This window comes from Megachile rotundata, chromosome 8 (assembly GCF_050947335.1).
Source record: "Megachile rotundata isolate GNS110a chromosome 8, iyMegRotu1, whole genome shotgun sequence".
NCBI classification, from domain to species: domain Eukaryota; kingdom Metazoa; phylum Arthropoda; class Insecta; order Hymenoptera; family Megachilidae; genus Megachile; species Megachile rotundata.
Genome location: NC_134990.1, coordinates 5,779,133 through 5,802,505, shown reverse-complemented (window position 1 = coordinate 5,802,505; position 23,373 = coordinate 5,779,133). Strand labels below are relative to the sequence as shown.

The 23,373-nt window shown below is 26.9% G+C and overlaps 3 protein-coding genes and 1 long non-coding RNA gene across 8 annotated transcripts; 2 read left to right on the top strand and 2 right to left on the bottom strand.

Annotated features, from left to right (window-relative positions):
* The first annotated feature begins 705 nt into the window (after positions 1–705).
* Positions 706–4,512, top strand: Rcd5 (microspherule protein Rcd5). 2 transcript variants are annotated; one of them, XM_003704439.3, is made up of 6 exons: positions 706–1,081; positions 2,549–2,924; positions 3,088–3,288; positions 3,431–3,850; positions 3,977–4,192; positions 4,274–4,512. In XM_003704439.3, exons 1-6 carry the CDS (start codon positions 966–968, stop codon positions 4,361–4,363), a joined length of 1,419 nt encoding a protein of 472 aa, XP_003704487.1. In that variant the 5' UTR covers positions 706–965; the 3' UTR covers positions 4,364–4,512. The 2 variants fall into 2 exon arrangements, with proteins under 2 accessions (XP_003704487.1, XP_076390488.1); XM_076534373.1 differs by having other exon boundaries at positions 712–1,011.
* Positions 4,513–6,382: 1,870 nt separating this feature from the next.
* LOC143263915 (uncharacterized) lies at positions 6,383–8,512 on the bottom strand. The gene is made up of 3 exons (XR_013039007.1): positions 8,446–8,512; positions 7,114–7,238; positions 6,383–6,721 (listed from the first exon to the last, which is right to left on the bottom strand). It is a non-coding gene; the product is annotated as an uncharacterized LOC143263915 (long non-coding RNA).
* Positions 8,513–11,770: 3,258 nt separating this feature from the next.
* PGRP-S3 (peptidoglycan recognition protein S3) lies at positions 11,771–15,166 on the bottom strand. 2 transcript variants are annotated; one of them, XM_012288112.2, is made up of 4 exons: positions 14,747–15,166; positions 13,855–14,068; positions 12,798–12,916; positions 11,771–12,705 (listed from the first exon to the last, which is right to left on the bottom strand). In XM_012288112.2, exons 1-4 carry the CDS (start codon positions 14,796–14,798, stop codon positions 12,521–12,523), a joined length of 570 nt encoding a protein of 189 aa, XP_012143502.2. In that variant the 5' UTR covers positions 14,799–15,166; the 3' UTR covers positions 11,771–12,520. The 2 variants fall into 2 exon arrangements, with proteins under 2 accessions (XP_012143502.2, XP_012143504.2); XM_012288114.2 differs by lacking the exon at positions 14,747–15,166 and adding an exon at positions 14,410–14,431.
* Positions 15,167–16,331: 1,165 nt separating this feature from the next.
* On the top strand, positions 16,332–23,137 carry Ubc2 (ubiquitin conjugating enzyme 2). 3 transcript variants are annotated; one of them, XM_012288120.2, is made up of 7 exons: positions 16,332–16,521; positions 17,401–17,522; positions 17,631–17,765; positions 17,843–17,893; positions 18,017–18,149; positions 18,660–18,807; positions 19,708–23,137. In XM_012288120.2, exons 3-7 carry the CDS (start codon positions 17,635–17,637, stop codon positions 19,803–19,805), a joined length of 561 nt encoding a protein of 186 aa, XP_012143510.1. In that variant the 5' UTR covers positions 16,332–16,521; positions 17,401–17,522; positions 17,631–17,634; the 3' UTR covers positions 19,806–23,137. The 3 variants fall into 3 exon arrangements, with proteins under 3 accessions (XP_012143510.1, XP_076390496.1, XP_012143509.1); XM_076534381.1 differs by having other exon boundaries at positions 16,332–16,630; XM_012288119.2 differs by lacking the exon at positions 16,332–16,521 and adding an exon at positions 16,975–16,997.
* Positions 23,138–23,373: the final 236 nt, after the last annotated feature.

The following is a 23,373-nucleotide window of genomic DNA, read 5'->3' as shown; positions in this document are numbered from 1 at the left end:
AACACTATTGTAAATGTTAAATTTATGTTAATTTATGTGTGAGAAAGAAGTATAATTTAAGTAGTTCTCAACTGAAGTATCAATAAAAATAGTCTTAAGATTATTGCAATATATTTATAGTGAGGCACGACTTTTACACGTTAAAAGATTAATCTTACATATTGTATGTACATTAAGATCAAATTATATTATAAGTAAGATAATTGTCAAGAATTTTTTATATATAACATCAACAAGCAATATAAAAATACTTGAATTTTACGGTATCAATCTATATTAAATATATCAAAGTGTTAAATATAATAATATATATAGTATCGTATTATTATTTTTAACTATGTTTATAGTTGTGTTTGAATTTAACATTTGATTAAAAATTCTTGTTAAAGTAAAGAATGATAGACACATCAAAATATTTGGTAGTGTTTTTATATTGTAGTGATACATAGGAAATTATTTATAGCCTATTTTTACTAGTTTAAAGGTAAAAATATTTACTTTGAATAAAGAATTTAATTCATATTTATATAAAAGTAACAATTTTCATTTATGTATAAGTAATTTTCTAAAATATAAAATGATAATAATTTGAACAGAATTTATATTTTTAGAAATTTGTAATAAATAGTTTTATAATTTGTACTTTTATCCAATTCAATTTTAGTATTTTCAAATTGAAAAACTACGAATTGCGAAAAATGCACTATACGTTAAAGTTAGTTTTTTTTTTAAGAATGTTGGCAACCATATTGCGTTTAAATAGTAAAGTTGCTTTGATGCGATGGTGAAATGTTTATTATGTGTCAAGTGTTAAACGTTTTAATTATTTAAATAAGTATCGATGAAATTAATGAAGAGTTCACATTTATTGAATTCTGGTCAATACCGTGTTATCAATTGTGCAATGACATAAATCATTCATATGATACTAATTGCTTGTTTATATTAAGCTAACCTATAAAATTATGGATATTCCAACTCCTTCGAATGTAAATCATGGATTTTCTCAGGGTACTGATGGATTTTTAAACATACCTATTGAATCTACAAATTTGGATCCATTGTCTACAAAACGTAGAAGGTGCTTATTAATTTTGTGTCAGCTTGTATAAATATACACATTTGATTATTATACATTTATGGCGTGCATCGTTGTATGTAGAAAAAAATTTAACTTTTCAATTGTATACAAAAACATGAGATATATTCATATTCACTAAAAGACCCTATGATATTTTCATAATATATATAGGAGAAGAAATTGTTGCAAAAATTTTATTAGTTTTGCTGGAAAGTTCTGTCCATTTAATAATCATTGAGGTTTTTCACTCGTAGATATCACATAAGCTAATCATAAACAATAACTAGTGCAATGTGTTTATTATGGGTTTGTGCTATATTAATTAGTAATTTTATTATCAATTAATTAATCTATTACAAATGACAATAGCGTAAATATATTGGTTAGCAAGATCCATTTGTATGATTGTAAGTTTTAACAAAAGGAAAACTGATTATAGGATAAACTTGATATCATTTAGTGCAGAAGCTGTAAAAATTGAGAGTTGCGAGTTGCCAATGATTTGCAAGTGGGAGAAGTACAAATTCATTTCAGATAAACGAGCTTTGTTCAAGCAAATAGTTGAAAGTTAATTAATGTATCGTAAAGTATATAAATGTTCATATTGGGTATTATCTTAGTAGGTATTTGATATATTTTTAACATGTATGGACAGAACTTTTTGATGTATTTAATATATTAATGTTGCAATGTTTATTCATATTAATCTGATTGAAATTTGTATACTTTATATGAAGTTAGAATTAAAAAGAATTTGCAAAATATTTCATTTTACGTATTCCAATTTTGTTTTAAAAATTTAAAATGTTATCAAACATCATGTATTTGTGACATTGGATAGTACATTTTTGTAGTATATTTACAAATACATATATAATATTAGATAAAATTATGAAAATTTTATGGTTTGATTAAAAAAAAAGTCCAATTTCTTTTCCTTAAAGAAATGAAGTAAATGTGTCAAAGAATATGCTATAAAAGAAATATTTTATCTCAAACTTCTGAGTATATAAATATTATTATTTTATTAATCATTTTATCATTTTTTGTACAATTATAACTTAAAAATATTTTGTAAATAATTATATGCATTGCATTAAAGCTTAATGCTTATTTATAATAAAAATAACAATATTATAATCATCATTTTACACAGAATATTAACATGCAAACAATATAAAGTTGTATTCAAAACAACAAATTTGACTTTAAAATAATATTAGTACCTTCATCTGTAAATTGATTGTTTTGTATGTTCCTTTTTATACAGAATTTTTTTTGTTTCTTTTTTAATTTTAAGGATCGTTTAAAAAGTTTACTGTATATATTTTTTCTAATAATTGTATGTTATTTAAAAAAATGTATACATAAAGGTAGCTAATAATTAAAATTAACACAATGAAAAGTGGTTGAACTAATAAAATGTAATTTAATAAAAGTATTTAACTACTGTTATTAAAATTATAGCTCTTCACGTACAATAAAACGCAGAAAATTTGATGATGAACTTGTTGAAACAACATTTAACTTACAACCTCCTGCTGCGAGTACAAAATCCAACTCTAGATCTAGAACTGTTTCAATTTCTACTACTCCAATGGAATCTGCTGTTCCTCAGCAAAATGTCCCAAGCCCTATTCAAGTTTCTGCAAATATCTCTCAATCGGATAGATGTAATCGACGTACAAGTAGACCAGGGGGTTCAAATGCTCCTGGACGGAAAAATAAAAAGAGTAAAAACCATTCACATTCAGTCAATGCTACAAAGGATTTAGGAAGATGGAAACCAACAGATGATTTAGCGTTAATCACTGGTGTACAGCAGACAAATGATTTAAGAATGGTATTGGTCTGAATTTTATGAAAAATATTTAATATAATGATTCAGATAACTTTTACAGTATTAACATAAAAATCATATAACGAACATTTCTTTAGTTTAAGAACTTTTTAAATTACAAATATTGTATTATTATAATACACTGAAAGTAACTGGTTTTAAATAGGTTCACAGAGGTACAAAATTCTCGTGTCGCTTTACATTACAAGAAATACAACAAAGGTGGTATGCCTTGCTATATGATAGTGCAGTTTCAAGAGTAGCAGTACAGGCTATGCGTAACTTACATCCAGAATTAATTGCTAGTGTACAAGCCAGAACTTTATATAGTAAAGCAGAAGAAGATCTCCTTGGTACAATAAAATCGGTAATTAATTATTTATTTAGACAATTTAGATTTAATGACTATTAATTTACTAACTAACAAATATCTAATAATCTTTAACTTTTGTTCATTGCATTTTGTTGATGCATTTAAATATACGGAAATTTTACATTCTTTTCCTTAGACTTCTCAACCAACTTTAGAAGTATTTCAAGAACTACTTGAGGCAAATGCCCATACATTTTATTCTGCAAGAACTGCAAAAGCTTTATTAGCACATTGGCAGTTAATGAAACAGTATCATCTACTTCCTGATCAAACTGTACAAAGTTTACCAAGAGGTGAACATGTTCTTAATTTTTCTGATGCAGAAGAGATGATTAATGATACAGAATTAATTGAACAAAAAGATGAATTGGTAGATGCAGAACTTATTGCAGCTGACAGGAGAAATAAAAGAGAAATAAAAGTATTAGAAAATGAATTAAGTAGGTGGCAAGTTCTGGTTGATAGTGTAACAGGAGTAAATCCACCAGATTTTGATAATCAAACTTTAGCAATACTTAGAGGAAGGCTTGTAAGATATTTAATGCGATCGCGAGAGGTAATTTCTACACAATTACTTAATTTTAATTTTGAGTAATAAATATTTTTACTTTTAATAACTTTTAATGATATATAAAAAAAACAAAATAAAGTTTTTTCATGAGTTCTGATTGCTTTTGTTTAGATTACTGTAGGCCGTTCAACAAAAGATCATAGTGTAGATGTAGATTTGACATTGGAAGGACCAGCATGTAAAGTTTCACGAAGACAAGGAACTATACGATTAAGAAATAATGGAGATTTCTTTTTATCTTCGGAAGGAAAGAGACCAATTTTTGTAGACAGTAGACCTATTCTTGCAGGAAATAAAATGAAGCTTAACAATAATAGTGTGATTGAGGTATTTAGTTTTTTTTTTATGAAGTGTTTGAATTTATTGTGTATAAATGAAATAAAAAATTAATGTTTTAACTTTTTTCAGATTGCAGGTTTGAGATTTATATTTTTAATAAATCAGGAACTCATTTCTGTCATACGTCAGGAAGTAGTTAAATTAAATTTGAAGCCATAAATATTTTGTTCCATTCCTTAATTAGTACTTGGTTTTTTTATATGCAAAAAATAGTTTCGTACATATTTATTACATTATACAAAACTTTGTATAAAGTACGTAATTGTTCAATTCAAGAAATAATAAATTTTGCTCAATTTTTTACTGCAGTTTTGTTGCATTATTATTGTTAATCTATAGTTGTAATAAGCTGTATTTAACCATTTAAATTTATGGCAATATTAAATTCAGAATCACTCAGTAAGTAATATGTTTTATTAATACAATTATTTCTTCTTCTATAATACAATACAAGAAACAGAGTACTCTACATAATTTGGAAGAAGAAAACATGTTATTTAAATATTTTGAAATATGTAAAAAAAGCAATTTAAATATGTTTAAGTGATGTTGGGTATGTTATAACTTGTATTTATAAAGCTACAAAATATCACTTTACTTTTCTTTAAAACGGAATGTGCTTTTTAATTTAATTGTTGACGTAGGTTTTTAAATACAAATAGCTTATTTAACATGTTAGCTGTTATAGGAGTCGGCTAAATTGAGTGTAGCAAAAATACAATTAAATAAAATAAAAAGACACAAAAATTTTGATCAATGCTTATGTTATGTGTAATTTAATCTAACAGACTAAAAGCCTAAATGGCAGACAATATGTTAATATTTTCATTTTACTTTTATGGTATGTACGCATAAAGGTATTATTTTTCTTTATTGATGTAAATTACTTTAGTTTCTTATAATTATCTTTGGGATTTATATTATATCTTCTTGACACAATAAGTGAAATAATGCAAATATTGTGTATTTTCAAACAAAATTTATAACGAATTAGGTTGTGTCTTTCATTACATAATACAAATTTTAAATAGTTCATGGTTAAATAATTGATAGTAATTAAAAAAAATTGAAATTATAGAAATGTATAAAGTATAAAGGTGTAGAAATATATGTGCTGCATAATGCTATGCTATACTTTGCCATGGTTATAACAATGAATAATAAAACACATGTTACACAACATGTAATAAAGAAGTTAGTTACAACAATAACATTTCTAGATTTATTTAAAAGAAATAAAATAATAAAAAATACATTATATATAATATGTTATAACATTTATTTTAAAATAGTTTCCTGTTAACTGTAAAGAGTAAATTGTATATAAGAATGTAGGTATATACATATAGGTGTATTTAAAATAAATGAGTAATCAGTGATCTTACTTTAATAAACTGGTAATTAATACTATTATATTTATAATAAGATAAATGCAATTATTTATTATAAGTAATAATGCCTTAATAAAAGTATTATTGTAAATAAAGATGAAAGTTTGCTAGATATTTTATTTTTATACTAATGCTTTTTTTTTTTTAATTCACTAGAAAAGCACAACGAATATCTACACATAATTAATATTTATATTTAAAATAGTTATTACTAAATGACTGTTAGTAGTAAATATGTCATTTAATCTCCTAAGCATTGTAAGACTTACTGTATAAAAATAAATATGAAAAGAAGGTGAAGATTATGTATTTAATGTTATTTTTTGTTATGGAGATATACACACATAAATACATTATTTTAAATAATACGATTAACGAACTTTGAAATATATTCTACAAAAACTAGAAACAGGAATATGAATTCAATAATGTTATGTGAAATAATATAATAATGCAAGGTGCAATAAATATATACAGTTTTTAATGTAATGATTTACATGATTATGTAAAAATTTGGGATTATACATTTATGTTATGATAAAAGCAGCAGTAGTAATAATAATGTTAATTATATGAAAGAATGATGTAACGCCACTTTTATTTATACATTATCATTTGGAAATTCTAATTAGGAAAATTAGATATTCCAATTGTATATCAGTTTCTGCAATGCAATATTTAATTTTAACTTTTCTCATTTAATATATTTTGATTATATATTATTCCATTTCATAACGGTTTGTAATCAGAATATATGTTTAAATGTAACATTAAACACAAGTACAAATGGTATATGAAGATATTTATTGAATTAATTTTAATCCTACTTGCAATATTACACAAAATATTGTATAGTTTGTAAATAGGTTTTATTTAAAAATAATGAGTAATTAAATGATAAAATACATCATTATCGAAGACAATGAAATTACAAAAGTTGTAATACAATTTTCTTAGTTCAATGTTTAGATCATTTATTACTGAATGTGCAGCTGATTTTATCTTTTACCACCATCCTCTTCCTCTCCAGCCCCAACCACCTCCCCAACCACTTCTATATCCACCCCATCCTCCCCAGCCTCCTCCTCTGTATCCACCCCAGCCATAACGCCATGGTCTGGAATACCTTAAAATATCAAATAATGAATTAGTTAGTTGTGTTAGGGGCATTGACATAACTAGGATTTCTATTTGGAGTATTTTAATTGAGTGTCTAGTTACAATAAATATTCTAATCCAACAAATATATGTTTTAAATTTATGACATAATCTGATTTAATCTGTCCTAACTGGACTTAATTATTTTTTAATACTTTATGAGTTTTACAATTAAAATACTTAATTATTCGGTCGTACTATGTAGAAAATACCTTTTTCCATAAACAGAAGTACGAATCTTTTAAAATGTGATATTTCTATAATATAAAATGTGATTCTATAATTCTATAATAATATAAATTTATTTTTAGTATTCTTAGTACAGCTATATAATAGTTTATTTTGATTACTTCAACTTACCCCCAGTAGGATGCATCAGCTTCTAAGTCATTAGCACCATTCAAAGCTGGATCAATCTCAGCATTAACAGGTTCTGAAGGACCTTCTGAGGCAGCCACCAAGACTACCACCAGTAGAAGAAGGAGCTATACATAAGAAAAAGTCGTTTTCTATTTATATAGGAAAAAAATATGTTGTAAAAGTGTTTAACAGAAGATGTCAAACTTTATGTTCTTCTTTTCTTAAAATTAAAATCAGATGTGGCCATTGGTATAAGGGCTATCTGTCACAAAATAGTGCCAAATGTAATGATGGTCAAATTAAACATTTATTGATGAATTTGTGAGTACTAGGTCACATTTCCAATTAATTAGACGAATACAGTATATACAAATTTCTATAGCACATTTTCGTTACATCGTCAATTTTTCATATTTAGAAATTTTTTAATTTTTAATTCTCTAAATTTTTGAATAACCAAATTTCGAAATCTTTGAATTACCAAATTTGAAAATCCTCAATTTCTAAAATTTCGAAATTTTTCAATCTTTTAATTACCGTATTTTTAAATTTTCAAGTCTTTAAATTTTTAAATCTTCGAATTGCCAAATTTAAAAATCCCCAAATTCTAAAATTTTTAAACTTTCAAATCTGCAAATGTTTAAATCTTCAAATTGATAAATTTTCAAATTCCCAAATTCAAAAATTCCAAAATTTTAAATATTAAATCTCCAAATTCTCACATTCGATTTTCAAACTCCTAATTTTGAAATTTTTCAAATTATAAAATTACAAATGCCCCAAATTTACAAAACTTGAAAAATTTCAAATTTGAGCAAATTTAATTTATTTATAAGAAAGTGTCTTTCTGCACAATGTTTCGACAACTAAAACAATTTTCAAAATAATTCCAGTTTCGTTTAAGAAAAGAGTTTTATCTTAAACGTTTATAATAACGATAATATTAATTTGGTGCAATCTTTCTTTACCGATTATCGTTTCAAATATAATAAGGATAAAATATTTTTATAAAAATGTAACTTACTTCAGAAATTATCTAATAATAATCAAGTTTAATATTAAATAAGTTTTTCACATCCCAATTCTATTTAAAATAATTTTATAACGAATTTGCTTAAACAATTCGATTTAGGATAAAAGTTCACATTGCTGAAGTTACCAATGTCTCAATTTATTTGTATGCAGCAACGTAGAATTGAAAGATCTCCCTTACGTTTCGTTAACAATCAAATGATTGATTATTTTAAAAAATCACCCATGTTATTCGTGCAAAAGACATATTGGAGGATTTGAATAGCAATTTCGATCACTGCATATCACAAATTTACTCACCAAGTGCACTGTTCGCAGCATATTGGCAACTGAGATGCGTCGATCAGGACCGGCTTTATATATGTATCTTCAAGCATAAAGCAGTCCGGGAAGATCCGGTGGAATAAATACGAAAAAAAATAATGAAAAAATTTGAAATACTTTATCACATAATTTTCACATAAACCATTCGCAATATTTGCAAATTTATTTTCATTTGGAACATATTCTGTAGGCGTTTTGATACACGTAAAACTATTCGTGATTCAATAACTGATTTATTACGATTACATTATACGCAATAACAAACTATTTTACAATTAAATTTCGAGCATTGAATTTAAATTATTTATTGCAAATATTAAAAATGTTTCTCATTTTGTATTTAAGTGAGTTTTAAAATTTAATGGTAATTTGAAATAGATTGTGAAATATGAATTTATATAAGTACAAATAATCTTATTTCGCAGTGAAATTATTAAGTTAAATGTATTTAATAATATCCGCATTATTGAATTCATATTTGTTTGAATTTTTGGGGTTTTCAATTTTCATGAGTTTACAAAAATGTAAAGATCTACCAATCTACAAATCTAGCAATCCACCAATCTACAAATCTACAAATCCAGCTATTTACCAAACTACAAATCTAGCAATCCACCAATCTACCAATCTACAAATCTACAAATCTAGCAATCCATCAATCTACGAATCTACGAATCTACGAATCTACGAATCTACGAATCTACGAATCTACGAATCTACGAATCTACGAATCTACGTTCTACGAATCTACGAATCTACGAATCTACGAATCTACGAATCTTCGAATCTACGAATCTAGTAATCCACCAATCTACAAATGTTCAAAAATTTTTACTAATCAACTTTTTAAATTTTTCAATTTCCTAACTTTTAATTTTATAATTTTTCAATTTCACAAATTTGCAAATCCAAAAGTTTTGAAACTTACATCTTAAAAAATCTCAAAATATTTAAATTTCGAAATTTTCGAGTTTACAAGCTTATAAATTTAGACATTTACAATTTACAGATCTCCAACTTTCAAAATTCATGAATTTGCATATTGCCAAAACTCATTCACCGATTTTCGTTACATCGCGACTATTCACCTTGGTGTTATGCGAGTTTACCTTCACACAGGCTGTCAGCCACTATTTCTCTTTATATATTGCCAATTTCAAGAATTCACTACCGCTGCAATTCTGCTCGTAGCATTGTAAGTACACTCTGTTCACCGCACTTGAAAGTCATTTAAATTCTGCGGCAGGGAAATCGAAGAATTATTAAATATACGACGAAAGAATTTTAAAACAAAATTGAAAGCTCCGGATATAGTTGTCTCTAATATAATCCTTTTAATCATTGAAATATCCGCATCTCAGAATAAACGAATTTTCGAGTTCATTTTTGAATGTGAAGTAAATAGCGTAAGTATGTACACATAATCTTATTAGAATTTGATTAATTAATCTTTTAATTGATTGTAATGAATTAACTCATCATTTGACTGAACTAGTTCTTAATGTATTTTGCAAAAAATTACCTTCAAAGTATATGTATATTTTTATTAAAAATAAAATATATTTGGACTGATGCCATTTACTGATGTGGATTTATTTTTTATTAGAGGAACAGAAAAGTGACTTTCTCTTGATAAAAATATTGTGTACTCAAATTTGACTTTGTCAAAATAAAAAGTACAGGTAGTTATTCTACTTAAAATGAAATTACAATAAGTACATATTATTTAAAAAAACTCCTTTAATGTATATAAATTTTACTTATATATTAAGAACTTATACAATAGCATGCATATTACATTTTAAGCTATAGGTATTTCAAGCGTTAGATAACAAAAACGTTCAATTGAGACAATGTTGACAAAGGATGCACTCAAGCGCACGAATGAGTCAAAATAGTTTTTTTTTTCAAATTCGTCACAAAGAAAGTTAGGGTCAATATATTAAGCGCATACGCATCACTTTTCAAGGTAGGCAGGTTACATTCCAGTACTCTTCAGGCACAGTTCGTTTTTCCTTTTTTGAAGAAAGGGATAAATATATCTGTGTTCTTTTTTTGTCTAGATGAGCACATTCAGAAAAAAGGATGATCAATCCGATTTTGCATAAAATATATCCTGTATTCCAAATGCTAGTCATGACGAATGTTGAATTATATAAAACTGAACGAGTAAACAAAACATTTAAAACGACAAGTTCTAAATAATAAATATTTATGATAGTATAATTTTGGTGCCGGAATTGATTTTTTTTAATCAATTTGCAGAAAATAACTTCTTATCTAAAAAAAAGAATGTTTTATTAGAGCCGAGAAGGTGTTGGGTCCGACTCACCCTAGACTGTGTAGAGATTTCAGAAAAAAGAAAATATTTAAATATGTTACATGGAGTTACGTTACGTCACAATTTTTTATTATTTTTGTCTTTTATTTTATTTTCTTTATTATTATTTTTACGTAGAAACATTTTCCTATCTTTAAGAAAACTTCTTTTAAAATATGTTTCTCTTATATGAGGTTCTTTTACGGAGAAATCGGATTCTAGTTATTTTTACTCAAAAATCATTAATCAGTCGTTGAAGACTTAAGCTTAAAATATTTTCGTAGCATTTTAGAAAAAAAATGAACAAGTTACAAGAGAAATAATTTAATGTGTTTAATTTTTTAATGCGCGTGTATTACGTATGTGAAGGTTCAATGTATTTTTTTAAATGGAATTACATATTTTTAATTAAGTTAGTCAATTTAGTTTGTCATTCTTTATTCAACTATTATGTTTACAAACTGTTACTTTAGGAGATACTTTAATTTGAATATTGTGGGATAATAATGACTGATTTTTCTAGGAAAAATGATGACATGGGAAAGTAAAACCGCCATTTGCTTATAAATAATTACTAAACAACAATTTTATTGAATATTTGTTTTATTATTTATATATTTTAACTGTAAACAGTAAATATGAAATTTAATAATCAAAAAGTAATTTTAACTATATTTCAATATCGTTAAAATCTTCTTGTATTAGTAGAATCTATATTTGAATTATTCTACTTTTATATTTGAATTATTCAAATGAAGGTAGAATTCGAATTTAAAATATGAAGACTTACTTGAATAAATTGGCAAGTATCAAATAAAGTATTCTCTTTTCGTTCAATTCAATTTTATAATGCATACTCAATTTAAATCGAATGAATCACATTGCTCATATTACTTAAATTTGTTCGAAATGGAAATAAATCACCTTGCAGATTTAAGATGCACGCAAAAGAAGTCTCAAGTGAAAATCAACGAAAACAGATTCAAGGTTGGATTTTTTTCCTTATCGAAGTTTATTGTGACGTACACCTACGTGTAGTATACATATATAAAATGTATCGTTTATTACGTATTTCCATCTCATTATTTTATTTCAGTTTACGCACTATCCGCAACTACGTATTCACTTCATAAAATTTTATTCTAATTATACTAGCATATTTGAGGAGCACGAGGTATAATATAAACAAACTAATTATTATTATCAACAAACTATATAAAGTTTTCTTTACCAGAATAAAATTTCAATTAATTACAAGTTAAAGCTGACTGCAGAAATTGTTATTAACACACGTTTCCCATTATTATCTTTCAACATTAAATATCTAACTTTAATAATAGAATAGTTGATTCAACATCCAATTTGGAAGTTACAGATTAAGAAGTTTAGAAATTTGAAAAGTAGAAAATTTGTAAATATAGAAACATAAAAACTTGGAAATTAAAAAAGATACTAATATGGGAATTAAAGAATGTAGAAATTTGGTATAATACTTTAAAAATGGATAAATTGAAAAATATCAAAATTTCAAGATACTAAATTATCAAACAGCGAAATTTTCTATCAATGTTATAATAATATTAAATCGTATAAAACCTAAGTGTGTAAGATTTTTCCTTTTCAATGAATACAGAAATCCATTTTTTATATTTAATATAGTAAGAATATAACTATTTAAGTATTTATAATTATCATTACAAGATATGCATATAATTAAAAATTACACATTAGTTAAGGGCCAGCAACCCACTCCGGCCAATTTTGAATCTGTTCATAAAGTTCGCGGCCTGGACTTTCCAGACTTACAACTTGTCTGCCTCCGAGTACGCGAACATCATCTCGAAGCACTCCTTGTGATTTTCCGCAAGCGATTAATTGATGTGCCGCGTTCAACATTTTCTGACTTGCCTGTTTATCTAAAAGAAAAATTTTTATAGTAATTAAAGACTGGTTACAAAAAAATAAATTCATTAAAATTGAAAGTAGTTTTCGATATAACACCAAATACCTTGATAATTTCCTATGAAAGCGATTCCGACGGATTTTTTATTATATCCGTACGTATGAGCTCCTTCGCGATTCCAGCCCGTACCTTCATAAATATTTCCGTCACCACCGATTACAAATCTATTAATCGTACAAGAATAACAGATTAATCATTTGCGTTAGTATTTATAATTCAGTAATTATGTTTTAGTAATCGTAATTAGTTAATGTTTGCAAGTTTGAAGGAAAAGTCGATATTATTGTGAAAATAAAAGTTTTTACATACAAGGTCAGATATTCGAATTATTTTCAGTGCTATGAAATGATGATCATAAATTTACTTTCAATATTTGATCATAAACGTAGAAGTTTCCACCAATTATTTCCTTGTATTCCTAATAGCAGTGAAAATAATTTGAATGCGCAATTCAAGTGTGACAAAAAAATTTATATAACTTTATATAACTAAGTAAGACTAATTTATGTAATTAATTCAACACAAACTCGAATCTGACATATAAAATTTTTCACACAACCAGAATAAAAATTTCAGTGCTAGTTTTATACATTATTTCAGTTATAATTTTAAAATAAAACAACAAATTCATTTTAATAGATTTTGATTATATACTGTTAAGTTCATATGTACTTTTACGCAGACTTTCTTTATATTGCATTAAAGTATTGAATGGAGATATAATGGCGATATAGCGCGTGATGATGCAACATGTGATTGCTCAACGCATGATGATTTAACGAGTTGCGATGTATTGCAATATAATACGTGATTATATAATGCCTGACGATGTCATGCTTTAATCTTGTTAGTGATACTATAACGAGAGTCTGCTGTATTTAATTTTCATAAAATTCGAAACATTTAAACACGGGGCCCAGCATCTTCTGATTACGACACTGTAAACATCCCTATATGTATACAATAGACATTTTGATGTTTTAAGTTTATCCTCAGATCTAGATAACGTCGTTAAAATTTGTACGAATACCTGTAGAATATTTTGTGTAATTGTTTTTTCCCAAAATATGTAATATACTATATTTATAAAAAAAATACTTAAGAGTATCCGATGTCATGCCATCCAAGGACATCCATGTGATAAGAACGAATACTTTCGACTCTAGAAGTGCACTGAGCTTTTGTACTACATTCCGGGGTAACTGTATGGTGAATTATGACATAAGGAAGGGGAATAACTAAATAATTCACACTCTTTGAGTCTGTAGTACTCCATTGATTCCGCTTAATAATTTTAGGACAATTGCAATCTCCATCTGAAGCATAAAAAAGTACTAAGTTAATTTTAAAATAAATCGATTGTATAAAATACTATCTCCGGTATTTTTAATTAAATAAATCAACTTTATATTTTTGATTGCACGATTGAAACAATATTTGCAAAATTCCGTTTAAAACAATTTGCAAAATGTTATATTATTGTTAAGAGGAGTTTGTTTTAATAGTACGAATTTCGAAATCGCCATTTTAAATTTTGGAAGTTCGACTTCAAATTTGTTGCAGCGACAAGCAAAACAGGCTACGAAAATTCAAGTTATTGAATCGAAATAAAAAGAAGGTATACGCTAACGCGGCGATGAACTTTGATTTCTTTAACCTCTCATATCTCTAGAATAACTTGTCGATTCATGTTTCGTCACAAATAACAATTGACATAAAATTCAATTCCAAAATTACAAGATCAAAAATTGACGACAAGTATAACATAAATTTCATAATGACTTAAAAATATAAAAATTGCAATTTTAAGAAATCTGTTAAAAAAAAAAAGAAAAAAAAACGGAAAAATTGAGACTATTATTTGAAAATAAATTTTTTAACAGTTACTTCAATAATGTTGTTTAAGAAAATGATGAAAGAATTAAAATTACTGTTAACTGTTAATTTGATTCAAATAAAAGTTATTTTTAAAAATTACACAGATAAGTACTTACGAGTGATACAAACGTACACTAGAAGAATTATTGTAAATATGTTTTTAAACATCCTTTTAAAAATTAAAATAAAGATTATATTATACGCACTTATAAAAGTTATAGGAAGTATTTATTAGATAAAGAAATGTATTCAATAACTACAACTGCACGATTGTAATCAAAAGTTAATTGTGGAACGTTTGACGTTCATGCAACTTAGACTGTCCTCGGTTTTGCGTTCAGTGCCTTATTTACTTTTTCTTTTAAAAATTAAAAGCTAAGCAAAACATTATAGATAGAAAATTACATCTGCTGTCGAATTGTGTACATTAGCTATCTTACAAAATTTGATATTAAAATATAAAGAAAAATAATTTAAAAAGTAAATGTCAATTTCAAAATTCACTTGTGTTTCGATATATCGATCTTTTTTTGTTCGAAATTCGAATTTTTCGACTGTTCTCTATTTCAATTTATACAAAGAATCATAATTATAAGTAAAATTTGAATGACATATATGAATCGTAACACAATATTCTTTGGAAATTATGAAACTGATAATAAAATAATAATATTGATTGTATTTTTTGAAATTATAATTTTACTTTTGGAAAAATTATTTCATGCATAAACACTTTTAAATATTTCACTTTAATGAGAAGTAAAGAAATTATATTTATGTATGATTTATATAAGTGAATTTGTGCATGATTTGCAATAATGAATGTGAAATATATTATTAGTTAAAACAATAAAGGTTAAGTTCGACATAACCTAACACCATGTAAGTACGCTTCCTGCAACGAGAGAACGTGATTCTCCTGCGCATCTCAGTTGAGTTCAGTGGTCTTTTTATTATCAATGTGGGGCCAATCTATCGTCTGATTTTCATTTCATGGTTATATATACAGTGAACGAAAATACATAAAGAACAGAAGAAAGTTACATTTTATATAATTTGTATTATGGCTAAAATTGATAGTCTATTATATTATAAAGTACAACAACCAAACTGTAAGCTCTACTTATGTATTAGCTAAGGATATCTATAGTATACCCTGTAATGAAGTAGCAAAGGTCCAAACACTTACAGGACCTCGGTTTCCTTATATGCCATTTAAATTAAAGTACAAACCGCAAAGAATTTTATTTTCCCAACTGCCACTTAGGAACTTCGGAATTTTTAAATTTTGACATTTGTTAATTTTTAAATTTTGTAAATTTAAGACTAAAAAATCTCAGTATTTTTTTTTAGTTCTCTTTTCCTAATTTTTTTAAGCACGTGTTTATGTTATGTAATAATTAAGCTTCAAATAACGGTAAAAAATTAAAAAGTCTGTATGATACAAAATTTTTAAAATAGATCACTGAGTATATTTGCAAACATCACGAAAATCTCTAATGCGCATGCGCGTTGCTCTTAGTTACGAACAATGTTAGATCCAATCAAAGCGGACCTGCTCAGAACGAACGAAAACTGGTCTTCCGGTAAGTGTATTCTCTTGTGACGGACAGTATAGAAAAAGAAAAAGTAGTCTGGGAAGTTTTTTTAAGAACGATTGGTATTGCATTTTCCTAAACAATCGTACCGATAGTGCATCCATCTAGGAGCGTTGACTACCGACGTTCGCCGCAGCGGCGATAGAGTCAACATCCGGCGACGCAGAGATGCGCACGTTTCGGCGCTCGCCGAGGGAAAAGGGACGCCGCGATCGTGACTTCGGGACATGAGAGCGACGATGAAGCCCGCTAGCCTGCACATCAGCACCTGAGGAGCACACTCGCTTCCAGCAGTACGTGCAACAACGGATTCGCCCGCGTTATTCGGGATTTACATAAGCTCGGTTTTTGGTCCTAAATTTGATCTTCGAACGATCAAGAGACTACCCTTCTACCAACGAGGTAACACACCTCTTCCTCTGAATCATGAATGGTTCTGTGATCCTCTTTTTAAAACAAAATTCTCAGATAATTACGGTTCGATCATTCGTTGGTCAATTACCAAATCCTTCTATTCGATAACAGTAATTCGTTTCATGAATCTTATAGATGGGTTGATTAGTAACGAGTATGGATTAATATATTTCAACTTATTCTTTCGTATAGGTCGATATATTTTTATAGATTCAACTTTTTGACAACTATTTCTTAGATTTTTATTTGAAGTACGTACTTTAATGTTCTATTAGTACTTCCGGGATTATAGGGTTTAATTAATTTGTTCTATTTAAAGTTTTATTGACTACAGTTTGAATCAACAAAATGTTTAGTAAGTTGATATAGTGTTTACTACATTTGCTTGGTTATTCTTGTTATTTTTTGTTTAGACAGTGTTCAGATGTGTATTTATATAATCTTTCAGTTTAATTTTAAATAAAGTGATGTTATATTTGTAAATTAACATTGATAATTTAATTTCCATTATTCTTTTCAATAAAGATAATAAAGTATGTAACCTTATTTTGGTAATGATACTGAAGTTTTCAAATGCAGTGGTTTGAAGATTTATATTTTTTTTGTAATTTTAAAAATGCATTTAATTATTTCTAAAATTAACATTATTAAAAACAGTTTATTAATTTGCATTAGCAAAGAAGATATTAGATTTGTGTTGCTGCATCAGAGACTATCATTTAATGTTTATTAAAACTGTATTTTTAATCAAATTTTAGGTTATAGAATTACTCGTTCCTTGATTCTTAGTGTGGGTACACTATCGCTACTAGTAAGAGTGTTTTTTTACTCGTGTACCTTGTTCCAAGAGGTTCTCAGGGTCCATAACTAAGGACACGAGGTTTGTTTTAATGTTTAGATTATAATTTACAATTTTATATAATTATTTATATATCATTTGTAGTAGATCATAATGTTTTCACTTAATAATAAAATTAATTTATTTCAGAGCCATGTCATCAGGCGCAGGTTCCAGTGGAACTGGCCGGGGGCGTGGTTCATCACTGGCAGACAATAAGCCAGAGAGCAAAGAAGCAAAGCCAAATCCAAAGATGTCAAAAGCTTTAGGAACATCTGCCAAAAGGTAGCACATCCATCCTCCAAAATTAAATTCAGCCATGGAGACACGTGATCAGTCTAAAACTAATCTTCTTGTCGCAGGATACAAAAAGAATTGGCGGAAATCACATTAGACCCACCGCCAAACTGCAGGTTTGGTTTTTTCTCCTTATTTTAATGTTAAGATTAATAACACTTATTTTTGTATAAGCTCTGTAAGTTGTCATTGTTTTTCATTGTAATAACTTGGAAATAATTTATATCATTTTATTATAGTGCTGGACCTAAAGGTGATAATTTATACGAATGGGTATCAACAATACTTGGGCCTCCTGGTTCAGTTTATGAGGGAGGAGTATTCTTCTTGGATATACACTTTTCTCCAGAATATCCTTTTAAACCTCCAAAGGTATGTTAATTATGCATTGGTCATTCCAATTATTTAGTCATACTTTACAGTTTGAAGTGAAAAAAAGATATAGTATAAAATTTCCAATCATTGTGGCCACAGTATACTTTGTGTATGCAATAATTTTTTTACTATTTGTATTGCATGGAATATTAATATTATCTTCTAATTTTGGTTGATTAAACAGTAATATAAAACATAAGATGACAAAAATATACTATTTGTATAATTTTGCTCCTTTAAAAAGAATTTATTTTTAGGATATTTAAAAAATACAATAATTGTATAGCCGATGCAATACAAATAATTATGCAGAAACAGAAAAACAATAATTACACAGTTAATGATTTATAGCCAATCATTATATTTTTGTATTATTATTTTGATCTACTTATGTGGATACACCATACAAACAAAAAAAGGATCTTTATGGACTTGTTTAGAAAACTACAAAGTGTAAAATGATTTATAAAAAATTGATTGTTAATATAATCTTTTTAATACTTTTAGGTCACATTCCGAACGCGTATCTATCATTGCAATATAAATAGTCAAGGTGTAATCTGTCTAGATATATTAAAGGACAATTGGTCTCCTGCGCTTACCATTTCCAAGGTTTTATTGTCCATCTGTTCTCTCCTAACAGACTGTAATCCAGGTAAAGTTTAGATCATAGTTATATTAATTTAGGAACCTTGAACGTTATAACATTCAGTTTCTTTCTCAAATATAATTATTAATTAAATTATATCATATCAAATAACTGATTTTGAAAAAAAATTTTGAAAAGTATTATCAAGTTGAACTTATGATATAGCAATATCAAGCTTAATGAAGCAAATGAATACATAAACATATCATTAATATTTTTAATACAAACTAACTTCGTCAGAGGAAAGAATGAGTCAATCAATTTTCAATTTAATATTGGTTGCTAGTGATTACTGAATTTTCAGTCATTTATATCTTAAAGTAATAATAGTAATAACAAAATCAAAACATTGTTATATACATTGAAGATTATCTATTTGAATATTAAAATTGATAAAAATTAATTGAATCGTATTTCTGCTTATTTTATAACATGCAAATCGGTATTTGTTAATAATATAATAAAAAGTATGCTCTTGTATCAATCCATAATTTAGTATTTAATACGAGTAACTTAGATTGCGCACTGTATTCTGAAAATAGGTTTATAATGCTGTATAAATAAGCGCTAATTGAAATTATTAATCATATTAGCGTTCTTTATGTTTTTATTAAGAAGAAAGATCAGATTATATAAATACATTTTATTTTTCATTATCTTGTCTCTAAAAATTCGAAAAGTAGCTAGAATCAATTGTTTTATAAATTGAACTTAAAATATTTGTGGACACTTATTATTGATCATAAAATTACATAAATTAAAAAAATAGTAACTAGACTTATAAATCTAATGTTTCACATAAAGCTGTACAGTACAAATTTTTAATTATACAACCATATAGGATATAATTTTAATTATACAAACATATAGGATATAAGATATAATAAATTAATTATTATATTTCAGCGGATCCTTTAGTAGGAAGTATAGCAACTCAGTATCTACAGAACAGAGAGGAACATGATCGCATAGCACGGCTTTGGACTAAGCGCTATGCCACATGAACGATTTGTCAGAATTTTTCCCGTTCTCTAAAATCGAAGAACGGCCACTTAAGGGAGCCCGTTTATCTATATTAAAGTTTTGATTATTCAAATCGATCAATTATTTTTAATGAATTAAAAATAATCGTATTTTTTTTATTATTCGAACGTTAATTCCGGTAGGTTGAAATGTCTATGAGTTATGTTTTACTTAAAATTATTTATTATATTTTATTATCACCTATGGATTTAATTCCCGTCTGTTTAATTTATGTTGCTTAATAAACACGATCAATGATTTGATCCATTTGAATAATCATACTTTTGGCTCTTCGCACCTTCGACAATTTATCGTCTGTATATGTATGTCGATCGAAGGATTGCTTTAAATGAAAGACTCTTCGAGATCGTCGATTCGATCATTGTGATGTGCTTTTATATCGAGTATGTAAATGTGCCTAAGATGAATGAATGTGCGTGTACGTGCAACTAATACTCCCTTTTTCACCTTATGACTCTTGAGGTAAAAGTCATATCTTCCAGATTGTATTTTTCTGCATGGTAAACAAATAATACGTTATAGTACATTTTAGCACAAATTTCTAATGATAAATCATTTTTGCTAAGTGCAGATACACTCTTCTGAATAACTAAATGAACTAATAAAATGAAAGAATTTTATTTTTTCGTTTCCTTAGAAGTGTACATCCTTCGGTATATGCATTTAGTTTGACTTCGGATTAACTCGTCAAAAATCGGATATACTTGACCATCCATTGAGATCGGGACCATTCCGTAATGTAACGTGGGTGTAAATGGTGGTTTTACGCTGTATTTAAAAGCATGCGATTTAGGCGGTAGATAATATTGCCAGGATTTACGGTTCGTCTCACAGAGGGTATATATACGGTCACAACTGGTTAATGGTTAACTGTTGAGCTTGGAAACCGTGTACATTCGATTTTTGTTGAACCAATCCGAAGTTTGAGATTCAAAGCCATCTGTACGCTTCTGCTTTTTAGCTATAAAATGTATTGTTGAAAATAGTAAAATTAATATTAATTAATTGCATAGCTGTAACAGAAAAATATTTTATTTTTATAGTTATGTTTGAAATCATAACCGCGATATTGTTTGACAGAAATTATTCGTCTGTTTCATAATTTAAAAAAACATCACGTAATTATGAATCTCATTTAACCAGGTAAAAAACTAGGCTCACCTGAAATAATTAAAGAAATGTGAATATTGAAACTATTCCTCTTAATATTTTGTACATTACCATATAGTCTTATTTAGAGGTGGGCAAATGCGCCTATAGACGGTCCATTTGTATGAATAAGTGCTGTAGATTTTCGTTATATTGCTCTAGACGAGGTTGTAGGAAACGATTCTTGGAATTGGTAATATGAAAAGAGCTCCCATTATTTAAAAGTTTACAAATTTGAGAACTTATGGATTTATAAATTCCTGAATTTCTTAATATGAAAATTTAGAAACTAAATTTGTAGATTTCAGAATGTTTAATTTTGAAAATTTTCAAATTTGAAAGTTTGTAAATTTATATTTATCTTGTCCTCAAGAACACGCTTAGTGGGCATATAATCTGTCCATCACTGGCATGTTCAACTGAAAAGAAAGTAATAATTTTTATAATATGATAAAATGTATGATAAAACTTGTCAGAATATTGAAAGAAAAATTACTGCCTGAGGTTTCCTAAATAAAAATTGTTACAAAATGTCTTCCAAAACTAAAAAAATGTTCTCTTGAAATAACAAATTCATTCCCAAAATTTGTTTGAAAATATGCCTCAAGAGTGAAAGAGTGAAAGTGAGAGTTCTCCGTTCTTTTCTTTTGTCCTCTGCTTGTTTTGTTCATCTGCTCGTTTTAAGAATTTGCGATGAGATAGTATTTAAAATGGTACATCCATTGGTAGTACCAAATAATATTGATAGGTTAGGCAATATTATGAACAATACGAATAACCCGACTTGTAATTAAGCTGGTAGTTATCAAAAGGGGCCCTACAAATTTTTCAATGCACTATTTTACATAATTTTAGCATAAAATACGAATCCTAAAATCGTATTGTTTAAAAATGCTTGATCGATCGCATTATTTTGTTCTATCAAAATAAAACAGAAACTTACTCTTCTTAAATAACAAACATTATCGTACTTATATTTATTCGATAATGATAATCATCACGAGATATTACATTTTTACGGATCTAACGAAACTGATCTAGCATTAAATATTACATGAGTGGCGATTGCAATTACTTGAATATAACGCTTAACTAGGTTCATTAAATTGAACTTTTAATAATTTAAAATCTTTTTTTGATAAATGATGTAATCGGCCCCATAAAATTTAAATCGTTGTAACTGTAAATAGACATAATTTTCTGTATATTAATGATAAATTGCAGATTAGAGTTTTCGCCAAATTTCTGTCTATTATATTAATGAAATTACTATTAAACAGTGGTATTAACTAAAGACTATATAAAATTGTGTTCTTTTTCAATATGAATTGAGTAAACAAATTAGTTATTCAAATTGTAAAATAAACGTTTTATGTCGACTAATTATTCAAATAATTTTAATAGATTACAAGATACATAATAATAATTGTTCCTTTTACAGAACAAATTTGTAGAAAAAAAATGTTTATCGATGAATGTCACAGTGTTATATATCGCAAATAGATACGAATGATAGAATTTTAAAAAAATTAAACATGTCTAAAAAGTAGAAAATTCACTAATTCAGTTAATTAATTACTGTACAGGTCATATGGCGCAAAAAAATTTCACTTTTATTTGATTGGAATTACTGTTGAGGTTCTTGTAAATATATTCTGTGAGGTTCTTGAAAATATGATCTACAAATCTTTTGGACCCCTAAAACTGTATATAGCTTACACGTAGAACTTGCTCTTTTGTAATTAAATGTTAAAAAATTAAAACCATTTTTATCAAAGAGTATTCCACCGAAAATATTGGGTAAATGATAGGAACACGATTCTTTGAGTAATTCAGAGAAACAAAAAGTTAATATTTTAATAATTTTTTAAGTATTCTAAATTTAACTACTTATAAAATCTTTATAAACTAGAGATTCTATAAAAATTTAAAGACTGTATTCATGAATGTTTGAATGTTTGGAGATTTTAACAATATTTAAAGGAGAATTTTAAACGAATTCCAATCCTACTTTTTCTTTTCATTTTTTTTCTCGACAAATAGTTATAAGACGCTACAAAAGAGCATCATATATAAGTAATGAATGTTAGTCTGCTAATCTTATAAGTGAATACAAAATAAAATAAAAGAAAAGTACTGATTATGTATAATTGTTATTAATTACTTCTTTTAACGATATCGAGTTGAATACTTTTATTCTAACTTTCTTTAAGTTTGCAAGTTATTACAGATTCCCAGAGTGAGCTCTGACCCATTGGAAGATCACAAACAGATTTTATATGGAGTATATTGAACATTAAAATGCGAAAAAATTTAAAACAGTAAAATTAAATTTTCTCTTAAACAGCTGCTTTCGTTTAAACAAGTAAATCTTAAGAT